The 17,428-nt window shown below is 43.8% G+C and overlaps 2 protein-coding genes across 3 annotated transcripts; both read left to right on the forward strand.

Moving 5' to 3' along the window:
- Positions 1-3,105: 3,105 nt before the first annotated feature.
- LOC142992608 (ectonucleotide pyrophosphatase/phosphodiesterase family member 7-like) lies at positions 3,106-7,943 on the forward strand. Its single transcript, XM_076143094.1, has 5 exons — positions 3,106-3,340; positions 3,670-3,815; positions 4,645-5,274; positions 6,874-7,111; positions 7,819-7,943. The coding sequence occupies exons 1-5, from the start codon at positions 3,106-3,108 to the stop codon at positions 7,941-7,943; spliced, it is 1,374 nt and encodes a 457-aa protein (XP_075999209.1).
- Positions 7,944-9,422: 1,479 nt separating this feature from the next.
- cbx2 (chromobox homolog 2 (Drosophila Pc class)) lies at positions 9,423-16,053 on the forward strand. 2 transcript variants are annotated; one of them, XM_076143119.1, is made up of 5 exons: positions 9,423-9,550; positions 9,650-9,693; positions 11,926-11,991; positions 12,167-12,236; positions 12,320-16,053. In XM_076143119.1, the coding sequence occupies exons 1-5, from the start codon at positions 9,479-9,481 to the stop codon at positions 13,685-13,687; spliced, it is 1,620 nt and encodes a 539-aa protein (XP_075999234.1). In that variant the 5' UTR covers positions 9,423-9,478; the 3' UTR covers positions 13,688-16,053. The 2 variants fall into 2 exon arrangements, with proteins under 2 accessions (XP_075999234.1, XP_075999236.1); XM_076143121.1 differs by lacking the exon at positions 9,650-9,693 and having other exon boundaries at positions 9,430-9,550.
- Positions 16,054-17,428: the final 1,375 nt, after the last annotated feature.

Raw genomic sequence — 17,428 nt, forward strand, 5'->3', positions numbered from 1 at the left:
AATTGCTGACGTGGACATTTGGTTGGCGATGCTTCGAAAACATTGGACATGCATGATGGAGCAGGAGTTTAAATTAAACACACAAACAATGTATGTTAACCTGGCCCTGGGTGCTGACCTGACAGCTGCACTGTCACAACACAGGGTGCAGGACATGTTGACTCTATGTGGGTGTGTACTGCACTGGACCTGCTGCAGTCACACACACACACACACACACACACACACACACACACACACACACACACACACACACACACACACACACACACACACACACACACACACACACACACACACACACACACACACACACACACACACACACACACACACACACACACAGTCTTCTTCAGTTTTGGCAAGGGTGTTTGACAGGTGTGAAAAGTCCTCTCCTCGCAGCACCACGGCCATTATTCTGTTGCAACAGCAGCTCTTGCCTCTCCCCTGTCCACTCCCACTGGTGAAATCTGGTCTAATTCACTGACAAGACAGCTCCATGAGTGAACCTAAAAAGGAACCCGGGTGCACTGTGGATCACTACCCATCACAATATGTCAATTTAGCAAGTTTGCTTTCTATTCCGGAGGAAAAGGGAACACTTTTGTTTTACACTTTAAGAGCCCCTTAAACTTTCCATATTAAGCTTATGGTATGTGGAATACTTTACTTTAGGGTGTAAAATATGAGTTACGGCGCTTTAAGAGACATAAGAGAGGCCCTGACGTAGACTCCCCAATCTGTTCTTTTGTTAATGAATGAGACTTTTAATCATTTAATTTATGTGAGTTTTTAGCAGCCTGTTCTGTGATCTTGCAAATGAGGGAAATCAGGCGCATTAAACTGAGAGATTTATGGAGGCCTGACTTTATATTAAGAGTGTTTGTGGAGATTATTGGATGATTAAGTATTTTGAAACTTTTTATATGACTGTTTTGTCTGTTTGATTGGCTTTGGTATATGTTTACCGCCTAATAATGTTTTATCAGTAAAGCATTGCATCATTTTGGCCGGCACCAAAAGCTGCAACTCTGCTTTATCATTTCAGCTTGCGTAAGCTTTGCGGCCATAAATGTGAAAAGGACAGAAAGTTTACATTCTACATTTGGTTTGAGTTAGTGCCGCATCATTTTGGAAACCCAGATTTTCCACACAATCATTCTAAAAAAAACAGCTTTAATTCTACTTTGTGTTAAGTCTAAAATAGATCAAACTCTGCAGTTATAGTATCCACTAATTACTGCATATTATGAACCACAACTTCAATTCAGTTAACTACAATATTACTACAATTTCTATATGACTTATGGATCTCGCTCAGATAGCATGTACTGTAGCTATGTTCAATATGGACGGAGTGAGAGATGTGTTAGTAGCAGTGCAAGTAGAACCATTGAATTAAATTACAATTAGCAAAATAGAAAATGTTGAAGTAAATATGATTAAACGCATGCAATAGTCTCGTCTTGTCGACTGCCAAGAGTACAAATGTGCTCGTGTGATCTTGTCTGAGTCAATAAAATTAAACATGACAATATGCTGTGTACCTCTGATTGTTTCATTCTCTGTTTCATGATTAGAAAAGGAGAACAAGTTCCACAGCGCTACTGACATTTAGGATTATTGTACAAACTCAGTAAACCTCTGAATGAAAGTATGCGGCACTAAAACACTCCTTGCCACGATACGTTCACCTCCATCAAGGAGGTTATGTTTGTGCTTTGCTTTGCTTGGTTTGTTAGCAGATTGATTAAGAGCCAGAAATATTTTTTGTTATTTATTTAATAAACATTTTCGTGGTTTTCTTCCAATAATGAAATAATTTCTTTGGATAATGATCTGATCTGCTGGAGTTATATTTATCCAGGCACAGCCGGCTGCCTGGCAGGGATACAAATATGCAACTACAGTCCCACCACGGTAGAGTTTTTGGATTTTGCTCAGCTGCATAAGATGGTGGCTGTGCACAGGCAGCAGCGAGTATCTAAAGGTGAAAGCAGCCCTTCTTCAATAAAAATGTGCCATTCCCTGTAGAAATTATGTGTAGACCAGAGAGGGGGTCAGATAAAGTTTGCTTACCCCTCAAGTTCAGAGTGTGTGTGTGTTTGATAAACTTCTCGTCTCAGCGATCTCAGTCTAAAACACTCAAAATCTTGCTGACACTGGCTGAAGAACACATAGAGTTAATACGAGACAGCTAATGAATATGAATGAGGAAAATGAAAGCTGATGAATGTTATCCCTTATCTCCATAAAGATTAGACGATTCCCTTGAACCTCTGCCAAGGACGCACAATAAAGAACATATTTTAAGACTTAGCTTGTCTAGCAATGTGATGGACGTTGATAAGGTTATATCACTACGGAGTGATATACTGTAAGTCTGGACGATAACGCCGAGTACAATCCGGGATGAGACGCGGAAGACACTGAGGTTAATTTTTAATGGTTTGTCAATGGTGTTGTCCATTGCTACATAAAAATCAATGTAGATTCCACAGGATCTTTTAACAATATCCTGGGGCTAATATACACATTAAGGGTTATTAAAACAAATATGTCCATAATGCCATTCTCTACCCAGGAGACCACCGCTCACTGACAAAGAGATATATACTCTCATTTTCCTCTTCATTTTCTGGGTGTCAGATCAATCATGCACCATCCCAACTCAAGGTGAAACCCATCAAAGTGCCATTCCCCATTGTCAGTGATTCACAGGAAACTCTGACACGCAGACGGCCGGGCAGACAAACAGAAAGACAGCATCAACAAAGAGTTAGTGGGGAAACAAACAGCCATGATGCCCAGGGAGATTAATCTACTTTACTGCCAGCGCTCAAAAGCAAAACAGGGGGGAAATTCACTGGGAACTGAACTCCCAGCTGTAAAAAAAAAAAAAACACCCATAAACATTACCAAGTGCATGTGCTGAGATAAAGTCTACTCAACTATGTACACGATAAGTTGATAAGATAAGTTGATGAAACTTTGCTCAGCAGCTGTTCCTTTAAGGCAGGGGTAGTCCTTCCTGTAACCAGCCTTACTAGCTTGTAGTTGGAGAATCAGATCAGTTCATGTCTCTGTGAGTAGCCTGTTCTCGCTATGCTCTGCACTGTAAGCCTTTGCCTCCTCGCGGCCTCGCTCGCTCTGGGAGGACCGGTCAGCAAACCCAAGCAGAAGGTGCTGCTGATCTCCTTCGATGGGTTCCGGTGGGACTACGACCGCGACGTTCACACGCCAAACCTGGACACCATGGCCAGAGACGGAGTCAAAGCCATATACGTCACTCCTCCTTACCTGACCATCACCAGTCCCACACACTTCACTCTCTTGACAGGTAAAGGTTTGGTTTCTGCAAACATTTAGCATGGAGGCAGTTTCCATGGGATCTGCATATTCAAACAGTGATTAGAAGAACATGAACACTCTCTGAGTTTATTTAGCATGGATTGAAAGCCATAGCAAGTAAGAATTAGTTGTAATTGAATGTCCTAAGGGTCGAACAGTTTTTATAGCTGGGTAGCAGTTAAAAGAAATTTAACTTCCTTGAAATTAAACTGCTCTAATCTCCGAAGTTGTTCAAATTGATTGAATTTCAAATGTGAACGTGTCACTCAGTGAATAATGAGCAGTGTGAGTAGGCTGACCGGGGTCTCCTCTCTGCAGGGCGCTACGTTGAGAACCATGGGGTAATCCACAACATGTGGTTCGACACCACCACCACCGAGAAGCGGCCTTACTACCAGACTCAGTTTGTGAATGATTGGTGGGACAACGGCTCTCTGCCTATCTGGATCACGGCGCAGAGGCAGGTCGGTGCAGCACAATTTTAATCTCATCACTGTGAGAGACTATTTCTCTGTTTACGCCACGAGAAGCCAATTCTGTGGCGACGCACCCCGAAAGGTCTGATGGATGATTTGAGGCAGATCATCACCGTGGTATTTCAGATGAGTTTACAGCTGTAAAATGTTAAGCACATAAACAACCACATGCAAATGATGGCAACAGCTGCAGCATTGTTCAGAAGTTCAATTGTAGGTTAAAGAAAATTGCAAATCCCCCAGCGACTATTTCTTTTGGCCCGGCATCAACTGTATGATTGTATTAGATTTTGTCTATGGTGGCACTGCACTACATTTACGGCAAAAATCCACTATCTGAAAGGCCAATCGATCTGCCAAAATTGGTACGCTCACACTGTGCAAACACTACTCCACTTCTCTCTGTTGACATATTCCAATAAAGTCAATTCAAAACAATATAGCATCCATCACACATAAGAGGAAAATAACGATTCTCCCACCGCACTTATGTCAATGTAGCCCAAAAAAGAAAGGAAGGGGCGAATTTGGAACTGCAGATGTGCAATTGGAAGGGACGATCGGGCATTTCATCTGATGTTGTTACCCCCGCAAACTGTATAAGCTAAGAGAGCCAGAAATCAACCCGAACCTGAAATTAGTCAGCGCCTGGTTATTCAGGGATAAACCAGGGTTAAATGGTACACAGTGTTCCCAGCATAAGACGGCTTGCATTTAGACCCACAGTATGAATTCGGCAACTCTTAGCATGCAAGGAAGCATGTCAGGTGTGTGTGTCATATCTGCTAATGTTCCTCTTTTTTTCCTTCGCTTCCAGGGCCTGAGGGCTGGCTCTCTTCACTTTCCTGGCACGGCTTCCAGTTACCAGGGAGAGGTTGCTATGGTGCGGGAAGTGGAGCCACTGTTGTACAACTACAAGAACGAGACAGCTTGGCGAGAGAACACAGACAAGGTGATGGGATGGTTCAGAGACCAGGATTTGGATTTTGTCTCCATGTACTTTGGCGAGCCAGACGGCACGGGTCACCGATACGGCCCTGACTCTCCGCAGCGACAGGAGATGGTCAAGCAAGTTGACAGAACGGTTGGCTACATCCGGAGGTCGGCTGAACAACACGGGCTGACCGAGCGGCTGAACATCATAATCACAGCGGACCACGGCATGAGCACAGTGTACCGCAACGGCCTGGTGGAAGAGATCACCCTGTCCAAGATTCCTGGCTTCTCATTCAGGGACGTGTCCTTTCATCTGGTGGATTTCGGACCCTCTGGGATGCTGCTGCCAAAGCCGGGCAGACTGGAGAAGGTTTACAACTCCCTGAAGGGGGCCCATCCCCACCTTCATGTTTACAAGAAGGAGGAGATGCCAGAGCGCCTGCACTTTGCGAAAAATGACCGCATCCTTCCCATTGTGTTATGGGCAGACGCTGGATACGTGATCAACGGGGTGGGTGAAACAGTTTCAATCAAATCTACAAATGACTAGACACAGTATTCTAGATCAAATATGTAGGCATGAATTTGATGCAAGGTACACCTATTTCAGTCGCTTAGGGCACAAAGACAGATGGCAACAAAAGAGAGCAAGACTCCAGACATAGCAGAGCATTTGTTTTCCCTGAGCTGAGGACAATGCATATTCGGAAATCACTGGCTGGAGTTTTGCCAGGAGTGCAACTCGCTTGAACGTTTTACACCCAGACAACAGCACAGCAGCAGTGTCCCGCTCTACCGAAGTCAGTACTGATTTTAGTATCGATTGTCAACCGTTAACAGTTTGAGGTCAGCAATAAGCCAAGTTGGCCTAGAGCAGATTTAAAGTCAAAATGTGACAAATATTCACTATGCTGGCTCTCTGCTAGCAAGCGGTGTTCTTAAAAGGCTCATTTCAGCGCGGCACTGATAACCGTCACTTAACAACCCACGGCCATGTGGCCCAGTCAGCATATGATAAGAAATGAAATAATTAGCTAACAATTATGAAACACTTTACTGATACCGACACACAAGTCAGACAATGTGGCATCCGTGTCTTCCAGTATACTCGCACAACATCCTGTTCTTTTCTTATTTTAACTACAGAATACTGACACAACAAAAACTATCTTCATATTGCTGGTGGGCAATGTGAAACTGGAATCTTCCCAAGCAGGCACAAGGAGTTAAATTCTAATCTTAGTACATTACAATTTTAATCAAGTGCATTTGCACGTCCCCAGGATAATCCAGGCCGAGCTGATGACATGCAGAGCTCTCCAATGCTTCATGGAGCTATTCATGCCTCAAAATTCTAAATTAGCATTTTCATTTGGCTCCACTCACTCAGTCACTCCACTGTGCAGCAACTTTGCGACGCGCAACGTATGTGCTCAATATTGAGAACTATCAAATCACAACTTCATTTAAAGAGCAAATGACTGAAATCATAAATGCCTTTAAATTCAGCCCCGTGAAGAAAGGGACAACTGCTGCGAATCGGCCGACGTAATGGCTTATTCTCACAAAGACAGATGAAGACGGGGAGCAGCCGCGGTCGTGCCTGTATTATCTGACTGGCTCTATGTTATCATGGCCATTTTGTGTAAAACTCCTTTCAGTTTGATCTCAGAGGAGGGATGAGAGCAATAGCTAATGGATGTGATCACTATATCACACAGCATTGTATCATATCAGACATTGTTAGCATGACTATGACATACTGTACCATCTGCTATATCATCATTAATAGGGTCCATCTTTTATAATTATGTCATTGAAACAGTGTATTTAAATAATGAAAAAGAAAATCTTCCTTTACTGGGTTGATAATCGTCACGCTGAACATTTCATTCCACACTACACAAAGACAGAAACTGCCTTCTTTGAGAATATGGAAACCACTCCTTCACTTGGCCAACACCTCCCTCTGCTGTCGACATCACAGTAGGCCAGGATGAGTGAGCTCTGCGTTGATGGTCGCTGGCGCCCTGTTCATAACGCCGTCGTTTGACAGAATTTTACAAACGCATTTAATCTGACAGTGAACCCTCCCTCTGTGTCGCTACAGTACCTGCCAGTTCAATTCCATAAAGGAGAGCACGGCTTTGACAACGACGATATGGACATGAAGCCCTTCTTCAGGGCGGTGGGTCCAGCCTTTAGGGGGAACCTGGAGGTGGGCCCCTTTGAGACGGTAAACATCTACCCCCTGATGTGCCACATCCTTGGCATCCAGCCGGAGGTCAACGACGGCCACCTGAACGCCACCAAACACATGTTGGTTACTACTGCTGCTGCTATCCAGGGTGAGTGTTTTTACCAGGCTAATGACTCTCTCCCCGTGGCCCGGGAAAAGTGTGTCGCTCCAACACCTGCTCCTTCATTACTAGGCCATTCATCCATCATCTCCAACTTCACATATGTCCAAACATGCCGGGTGAAATCAGACACTGTTCTATTGTAGGTTAAAGCAAGGCACCAGATGTGATGAGCCTGGTTTGGACTCAAGGCTGGAGAAGGAGATCTCAGCACTGCGTCGCTAAATAATTTAGTGATGTATAAACACAAATTGAATTTTATACACGTAGCACACTGCTGATATATGAGGCAAAATTGGCTTCCAAAATAAAAGCAAAAAGGTCAAAAGTAAAAGATTTCTGAGAAAAGACAAATGACTTGAATATGAATTTGTCTATACTACAGTGTTTGCCTATGAAAAGCCCCAAAGCATAAACAGGAAATCATTATAACCGTTACTGTGATTCTTATTCATGTCTCAAGTCTGGGAGGTGAATTTCATACTGTGCCTAAATAAATGGGAACAGTGTCTACCAGCAACAAAAAGTGATGAAGAAGACCTCAAAAACTACCACTTTTGAGGCAGTAAACAAATCTAACTGGCAGGAAATTATAAATAAATGCCAGAATGGGAATTTAATGATGTAGAATGTCTGGTAAAGTTTCGGTTTGGGCCATATTCATTGTAATATGGGTTCTCTCTTGTGTTTTCCAGGGGATGGTATGAACATCCACCAGTCTGTCTTCACTGGCTTGGCTGCAGTGGCTGGATTTCTGTTTGTGGTCTTTATAGCAGTGGTTTCCCGCAGCATTTACAACACCAGGAGGAATAAAAGGTAATGATATATCTTTCACTGGGTCTTCAACACCCACAAACATCGAATACAAATTAAGTACACGGATCTCACACTTTGAGTAATAACTCAATAATCCTGAATTCCTTTTTTTTGTTTTTAGATCAAAAAGTTCAACACATTCAATGGAAAAGGAAATGACTAAACAAACTTCCTTTTGATCATCGCACAAAAATCAATCTTAGACGGGGAAACGGCGGCCTGGGGATACAGCAGTGAATACACCTTTGCAACAAACGGACCGCAATTAGGGGAACAGAAACAAAATCAATAAAGCATTGTTAACAGTGTGATGGGACGTAAACCAAATTATTTTTGTACAATTTTGAGTGAATCTGTCTTGAGACTGGTTGTTTGTTTTATGTAAGCACGTGATGGAACCTGCTGATGTGAGTGAGGGGATGACTGATGAGGGTTCACTTAATTCCTCATGTACATCTATTCAATGTGTAAATGTGTTTGAATGAATAAACTGAATTTAAACTGCATCAATATTTTTTCAATTATGTCAAACGATTGTTTTGTCTGTTTGCAAATACAAGCAAGAAATACACAACATGATATATGAAAAGACACATTATCATGCCATTATCTAAAGAATGTTTACTTTAACAATAAATGTATAAAATAATGGGCCTGGCAGCTGTTTATAAATGTTTCTACAGGTAATTTGAGGAGGTATGGTGAGCGTTCACTGCTGTTGTGTAATGTGTGATCGCCACCAAGTTCTTACACTTCATTTTCAGTATGTAAAACGTGTGTCGAGCTCCGTACGGTGGCCGTCGAGGGACATCATTTTTAGCAAACACTTTCAGTAGCCCGCCTCTCTTCGTTTACCATTATCAAGTTTGAGTGACTCTCTACTAGACTTCCGGTTACAGATTTCAAAATAAATGACGATTACTTCCACAAACTTTATCAAGAGGGGAGAAACAATGTGCGATTTTGACTTAGATTAGATTTGAAACTGTGTTATGAAGAGGACATGGCAGCTTTAAATATGTAAAAAAATAAAAATAAAAAATAAAAAGGCTGAGACTTGTTGTGAGTTATGCAAAAGGGACAAGTGGCCAGTTTTCTATTAAGTTGACAAGGCAACGCAAGAGTTCCCCAAATATGAGGACTGTTGATGAAGAATTGTTAATCATTAGCAAAAAATGAAAGGTAAGCTTCAGTATTTATGGTTTTAGAGTTCCATTCTTGCGTAACTACACAGTTCTGACACATTCTGTTATACCATGCAGCTATGACAAAAGCACCCTGTTACAATGTATATATTTTCTAACTCTACTTTATCCACCTTTACAGTAAATAACACATTAAAAAACAGTCCATGAACAATTCGCGACCATCCAGTTTTGCTTGCACGTTTGTTTTTGTCATTACATTCCCTATGGCGCGTAAACAACCCTTTATTTTGAAGATCGGCCGGTGAACATCCGTCGCGCTGCTAGCTCACAGCGGCTAAATGGCGTAGCCGTGGTGGGTGATAAAGGACTGTATAGTGGGGCTGCGGTAGACATGGAGGAGCTGAGCGCCGTTGGGGAGCAGGTTTTTGATGCAGAATGCATTTTAAACAAACGGCTGAGAAAGGTGAGAAGGGCTGCGCGGCGGCGTTGCTATTTGTGATTGAAACGCTTTGTTCCCGGCGACGCTTTTCCAACCGCTTCTCCTGTGTTGGTTTGCTTTTAGGGAAAGTTGGAGTTTCTGGTGAAGTGGAGGGGATGGTCAGCTAAGTAAGTACAGCCCCGAACAATGAAAACAACAACAGCGTGTCGCTTGTTGCTTTTAATACAACTCTCGCGTTTTGGAGCCGTCTGTAAAACAAAAGGTAACGGCAACAAGAAAACACCGCATCAGCACTTTTTCATTGGTGCGGGTGGTTTGGTCCCAAATACACTTTTACAAATTCTGCCCTTTCTATTGTTCATAACATCGCAAATATTGGAAGTTAGCGTTCCCCCCCGAAAGCCAAACGTCTCCGTGTTTATGCGGGCGACTCTCCACGCAGCGTTGCTCCCCCCACGTTTGTATTTATTTACATAACCGATCCGTGAACCATTTTGATTTCATACAGGCTCACTGTGTTGATTTGGGGCAAACGAGGTAATCCGGTGAAATTTTTTTTGGGGGGGGCAGAGTATTTGATTTATAGGTGGTAAATACGTGTAATACCCCACCACTTTAAACTCTTATTGTGCCGTTATAACGCGACGGTGCGTTTTGGCTGCTCTCTCGCTCTCTCTGGCTCCTCTCAGCCCCCAAAGATTTCTTGTCACTTGCCCTTTTCTATTCATGCTACATTGTTGCTGTAATCCACCATTAATGCACACAGTTGCCTGCCTGCCTGCTCCAGCACCACCGTGCCATTCTGTTGGGACCACATCCTTTGTGTGTGTGTGTGTGTGTGTGTGTGTGTGTGTGTGTGTGGAAGGGGTGGGGGTTGATTATTTCACAGGCTGATCAGAATGGGCTATTCAACAACAAGTGGGTGAGAAGAAAGGTCATTACTCAAATGCAGTGCAGATAAATTCTCATAAATCAAACCAGCATGTTTTCATTTTTCTGCAGTCAAAGGAAAGTTTGTTCTTTTCATTATTTTGTGATTGCTGCATGTAGAAATGGACACTGGAACATGGAAAGGCTAAAAGGTTTAAACAAACGGCAGCGTTTCATTTCAGAGGGAATATGTGGCGATCTGGGCTGAGAGTGGCAGCAGAAACTGAAGGGGAACATCAATAATTCAGTCCTAAAGAGCCCCGTGGCACTGCACAGGTGCCGAAGGGAAACAGCTGCAAACCAAAGTTGTGTTTCGCTGTAACAAAAACTATTCCTGCCATCGCCCGTACAACGGTCCACTTGTTTTTCACGGCTTCCCACAAATGCCCGCTCCCATGGCCTAAAAATGTCCTTCCTTCCTGGTTTGAAAAAAAGTTTTGATACGGAGCTTCAGTGTTCGCTGCCTAACAACAAAAGCATCTCATTTGATTGGAAGATATCTTCTAAAATATATCTAATTGTAGAACTCACTCCTATTGTAACATCCCAAAAAGATATGTTAAAATGTCTCATCTTTGCTTACAACTCCAAATTCCATAAAGTGTTATATTAAGGGAAAACTTGAATCCCCCCCCATAGCAATGTTCGTAGTTGATTCTAACTTAACAAGGGGCCAGAAAACAAATCCAGACATTAATTACTCAACACTTTGGTTGGAGAAAAATTCTGACATTGCACTGATGAAATGATTGAGTTGTTGATTTGATCATTACTGTAGCTTAAGACTGTAATACACAGTAGAAGAAGAGCACTGTGTCTCCTCACTCCTCTTTGGGAAGTTGGAACACAATCTCCAGTTTAGCCTCGGTCACATTTTGTAGCATTTGAAGGGAAGGACAACGATTATAGAAGCACAAACCAGTTCTTACTGCAGATGTTTCTGTATTACTGCAGAACAGATGGTGTTTTCATGTGAAATGGTATCTTGTGTTGGCAAATAAGCCCCGGCCAGTTAACAGGATGAGCCTCTTTACCGGTGTAGATATCAATTTGTTAAAGATCGTTAAAGGAAAGGTTATGTTGCCAGAGTAAAAGTGTACACAGCTTGACAGTCAGTCATTAGTGTAACAGGACTGCTTGATGCATTTTATCAATTTACAGCAAATGAGTCTTTATTTACCTGTCCTCTAAATGAATAATGCGGTATAATAGAACGATTCTTCTCTAACAGCCCTTTTTAGAGTTTTGCTCAGGTAACACACATCACCTATAGGCTAGCATGACCAGCGGGACAAGGGCTCCTCTGTTTCCAAAGAGTAAACGAATGAATGAGGTGTGTTGAGGGGTCATTTTCTATATTTGGCGTTGGTGTTTAGGCTGCAGGGTAACTTAAGTCTTGCTGGGCACCTCGCTCCTTTATTTTGATGAATACTGGGATGTGTAACTCTCTCCATGGCGCTCCATTTCAGACACAACAGCTGGGAGCCTCAAGAAAACATCCTCGACCCAAGGCTGCTGGCTGCTTTCAACAAGAAGTGAGTATTGACAACACAAGGAGTGACAAACCATTTCACTTAGAGAACAAACTCAATACTATGACACACGGCGAGTAAGTAGTTGGTTGTTATTGCCCAGAAATGTAGCAAGAAAAAATGTTGAAAAATAATTTGTTATAATTCATCTAATCAGCTGTTGCAATGTGTTTAATAGAGAACAAGAAAGGGAGGTTTTGATGCGTAAAAGAGGGAAACGGCCCAGAGGAAGACCACGAAAAATAGTCGTAAGTGCACTTCAAGAGAGATCATTTCTTCGGTTTTCTTTTTTCTGATCAAAACACTTACTATTTGCTTTGTGTTAATTTAGGAGAATGTGCCTGAAGTTTCAAAGTCCAGCACTTCCTCCTCTGGCTCCTCATCCTCATCCTCTGATTCATCATCTTCGTGTTCGTCCTCCACGTCCTCATCCGAGGACGACGACGATGACGACAGCCACGTTAAACAGGCAAACACGGGTGTCAGAACGCGAGACCTCCACCCCGTCCCGCAGAAGAAGGCACAGATTGTTGTGGCCAAACAAGAGCCCCCGAAGAAACGAGGCAGAAAACCTCTGCCCCCTGAGGTGAAGGAATTTCAGCAGAAGGGCCCTCGCAAGATCCTGAAGGCGGCCAAAGATACAGATCTTCCAGGGGCGATCAAGAAACCCGTTCACCCGGCAAGCTTTACTTTCATGGGTTTCCACCGAGGTTCGCCCAGAGATGTGGTGGGTGGTCCGACCAGGAGCGGCGTTGCCCAAAGCAGTGCCGTTAAAAACTCACTGGGCTCTGTGGGATCCAGCAGGTCAGTTCAGCCTGCCCCTCATTCCCTGAATAAATCCAGCCAAAGCAGGAATGCTTCGGAGCCCAAACTGTCTGTTTCCAAGATGAGCGGTGGAACGGGTCTGGATTTGAAAGCAGCTGCTAGTAAATCAAAAGGGGTAGCAGCGCTGAATCTGAATACATCGAAAAACCCGACTCAGGGAACCACTCAGCATACACTAAGCTCTCCCAATGGACAAAAGAAACCCCAGAACCCTGTGTCAACATTGCAGCGGATACCCAATACTAAAGCAATACCTGCCTTACCGTTGCAGAATGCCTCAACCAATCAAGGCTCTGGTCTTCAGCCTCTCAACCTTCAGAGTGTGAACAAACTGGCACAGAGCAAGGATGCTTCAGGACATGGCACTGCTCCAGCAACTGGCCTGCGGAATGCAACCCACCCGGCGCGCAAAACTACTGTTGCGCAAACTCAAGAGTATAAGCCTGCCCAGAGTCCAGCAACCCCTGGAGGCCTGCAGCCCAGGAAGAGCCAGTCTGGATCAGATAAGGTCAAAGAGACAACTGACATGCAGAGTGCCAGGACCCCAGGTAGGCTGGAGAAGAGCGGCGTGCATAAGCCGTCGGCAGAGGTCCAGGGCAAGAAGGAGAGATCGGCCTCCAAAGACGGCAAGCAAGCCAAAATGAACGACATGAGCACGGGCGAGGATGAGAGCAGCTCAGACTCCGACCCGGATTCCAACTACAACGGCAACGGCCAGAACCTCGCCGTGTCGGTCCAGAACAGCCAGGACTGGAAGCCCACACGCAGCCTGATCGAGCACGTGTTCGTCACCGACGTCACGGCTAATCTGGTGACTGTTACGGTCAAAGAGTCCCCGACCAGCGTGGGCTTCTTCAGCATCCGCAACTACTAACAGGACGGGACACAATGAACACCAAACGGGCTCGGGAGCAAAGCGGGGGGGATTTGGTCACTGAAGGGACCAGATAAGCCATGGGCTGACGAAATCCTGCGAGACGAAGAAAGTGAATTTCCTCCTTCTCCTTTAAAGTCTATTTTTAGGTAAAGCGATACAAATTGCAGACTGTCAGACAGTTATCGTGATTTATTTATTTGCTGATGTTTGAGGAAAACTCAAAGAAATGTCTGGGGAGAACGGGCAGCGACTGACACAGGAGGATGTCATTGAGCGTTGCCGTGGTAATGCATCAGAATCGAAGCAGATGGTGGATTTACGGATGCGGGGGGGGGGGGGGGGGGGGGGTCAATATCTTGGCCTGTGATCGCAACACGTTGGCCCTGAACATGCGAACCCTCAAATCAAGTCAGAGGCCAGAGCAGTGCTTCATATTCATCGATAAAATCCTGAAAATACCGCCTTAAACCAGAGAGCTAACCTGCATCCTCCACAGTAGCTTCCACAGAATGTGACAGTTTGGACGTTCATACATTGTATTATATTGACCGACTCTGTGTTACTCTGTTGACGGAGCCATCTGCTGCGTGCTTCACTAACATTTCATAGCAGGCCGACCCGAAGAGGAATTCTTAACAAAGAACTTCTGAAAGCGTAGGCGTGAGCAGGAGTGGTAGGTTTTTATAAGGGTAGGAGATATTTAGCTGGAAAGGTGTCCGTGTTGTGAATCCCTATCAATCCATAGCTAATGTAAACCAGCCGGTAATTCTTTCATTCTTTGTAGTATTGACTCAGTAGTGATGTTTATTTTGAATTAGCTACCTCTGTCGTATCTCTCTTTTGCTGCATATGTAAATTCTTTTCCTTTATAGAATGGATGAGGAAGGCTTTTCCCTCCAGCGTATAACAGCGTTGTGTTTTTATATCCGTAGCTCTACCCGTGTTGGTTTGTTTGGCCACGTAAACCTTTTGTTTGTACCAACTAAGCGGCGGGCGGCAGCTTTGTTCCGGCGTAATGGCTGGAGAGATCGACGTGCTGTTGGAAGTGGAAAAGTAGTTTCATTCCAGAGTGCAGTCAGTTTATCAGCGCTGCTTTCCAAATGGGCTGAAGTATGGAGGAGCCAGATATACGGTATCTCTGTTCTTCCCCAGTGCTCAGATAAGGTTCTGGCTGAGGTTTGCGCTTCTGCCACCCCCATCAGCTCTGTCCTTCCAACTGCCATCTTCTAACAAGACACTCATCAGCGACTTTTCTTCCCTCTCAAAATGTTGATAATAACGGCGGGGCGATTGCGGACAGCGCACCTGACAATGTTCCTCCCCGATCTGTCACAGCTTCCCACGAGCGGACCCTCTTTTGTGCCTTTGTGACTGCTGAAGGCAATTTACCACTGCGGAGAGGTTTGGGTGTAGATGAAGTTGGATAATGACCTGCTCCGCTTTGTTTGTCGTCGACCACAAAATGCTAGATCTCATTCTGCCAGTAGCTGCCGGTGTTCTAAATGTCTAGTGTTGAAATGCCAGTTCTCTTTTTTTTTTTTTCTGTTGTTGTAATTTTCACTTGCAGCTGCAGACGTCTCATTTGGCTCGCCTGCTGCGTGGGTTCAGGAGCTGCACCCCAGCCCCGCAGAAAAAGAAACTGTCTTTATCTGATGTAACGGAAAAAGAAACCACAACAATGTGCGCTACTTTCTACTCCCTCGAGAGGAGTTCAGCAACAAAGCACTTCAACTGAACTCTTCTGTCTAATCCTGCTCTGTAGACTGTGCCTTTCTCCCTCTCTCAAAGACTAAACACAAAGGCATTACCCCAAAGACAGCTACGATTTCAGGTTGTTCGGTACTGGAGTACCCCTCAAGCATAGCATGGAGAGTACCGGTTTGACTTTATTTTCAGTGTTTTTGAAAGCAGAAAAAGCCCTCGCGCCAAGACTGAAAAAACCAACGTGTGGAACAGACAAAATATTTGAGGAGTTATTGACAAAATAAGACTGATATTGAACTTCAACTCAACTCATGACCAGCAGAAGAACAAACAGGGAACATCATTGCCTTACATTACGTATTAGCGTGTTCCCAGCTCAATCAAAATGTCGTTTATCACTGCCGTTATGTAAGCTATGGGGTAATGCAAGTTTATTTTCTAACTGCATTTCTTAGTCAGTGAAAATTGATAACAGCGTTTTTTTTTGTTTTTTTTTTACCATTTATGGGTTTTTTTTGATATACTAACTCTCTGGATTATTGTTCTCTTTGCAATCTATTTATTTCAAATAAAGAACATTTCAGGGTAGGACGGTGTCACCAATCCTTGTATTGTGCCACTTGTCATGACATTAACTGTAATAAATGGTACTACCTTAAGGCTTGGCACGCTCTGCATTTATTCGCCTGAGGGTCAGTAGACGGTGTTTGTGTGTCATTAACTCCGTGTATGACTGATGCGCTGTGTTTGTCATTGTGACATTTACAATTGTGACTCATCTGGATTTTGGCATGAATATTCATCAGGAGAGGGGAAGTGCACACGGTGTCATTTCAATCACCGTCACAGAGCTACTCTCAACTGTACTCTCTACAGCCACTAGGTGGTAGTACCGCACTGGAAGTTAAAGATGCCCAAGAGAGCCTCCTTGCTTTATTTGTTTATTTCCCAGACCTCAAACTTAATAATCTACTGGTTAAGACATTTGATACTGAAATCCTGTTTTGATGTTTTGCAAACACAACTCGATATTCATAGAATATCAAAACCCCTAATACAAAAAGCATGCAATGTATGCAAACATTCACTGGTTACTGTCATGTTCACGCAGACAAAAGAATGCACTCAATGAGGGAAAACGTACGATTGTGATCAATTCTTCTGTACTTTATGGAAAGTGGTTCAAACTGTTTGAGCGTGAGCCCACTTTCTCATTTTGTGTTTTCCAATAGAAATGTGAGCATCTCATGTTTCCACTTCTGCCAACATCACCCTACTGGGATGATAACAATGGAGAGTCTGTACATGCTGCTGACATGCAAACAGTTTCAGTGTATAGACAATGATGTAATTTCAGCCATTCATTTGATTTCATTGGTATGGGTTAGCGTGGGTCGCTCTGCCTTGTGGTCCCCGGAACTATTTCCAGAAAGACAACAGAGTAAACTCTGGACGAGGCAACCACCAAATAGTTTAGGTTTTGATTTGGCACTAACTGCAGATACTCTTAACCATTAACAACAGAATAGCCATTTAACAGGGCAGAAGAAAATACAGACAGCCTGTCTTAAAGTTTTAACGTGGTTTCAACATGTGTTATCCTAGGTGGCAAGCATTTGACCTGTGGCTAGCGTGTGTGACAAGTAACCGTGACCGTTGTGAAATGTGCTGGATTCTGTGTTCCACCACTGATAATGGTTGAGATCTCACCGGCGTTTTAACAGGACAGTAACACACACACTCACACGTCAGTAGATTAAGTGTAATGTCTTATACACGGGCCTGCATACGACCGGTATGCAGGATGCATGCAAGGCCTACAGCGCAGAAAGAAATACACACATTTCTGAGAAGGGTCTTGCATTGTCAAGCGTATTCCTTTGTAGTTGTGTCCGTCCCTGTCTTCATCTACCTGCAGCAGCACATAAACACCAGCACTACTAATGGGTTTGGAAGCATCACCATTGTGTAGAGGGAGAGGGAGCTACTTTGCACAACAAGAAAAGTGTATGTGTGTGTGTGTGTGTGTGTGTG

This window comes from Genypterus blacodes, unplaced genomic scaffold, assembly GCF_046128005.1.
Source record: "Genypterus blacodes isolate CSIRO-AG114 ecotype Tasmania unplaced genomic scaffold, CSIRO-AGI_Gbla_v1 ptg000022l_1, whole genome shotgun sequence".
Taxonomy (NCBI): Eukaryota; Metazoa; Chordata; class Actinopteri; order Ophidiiformes; family Ophidiidae; genus Genypterus; species Genypterus blacodes.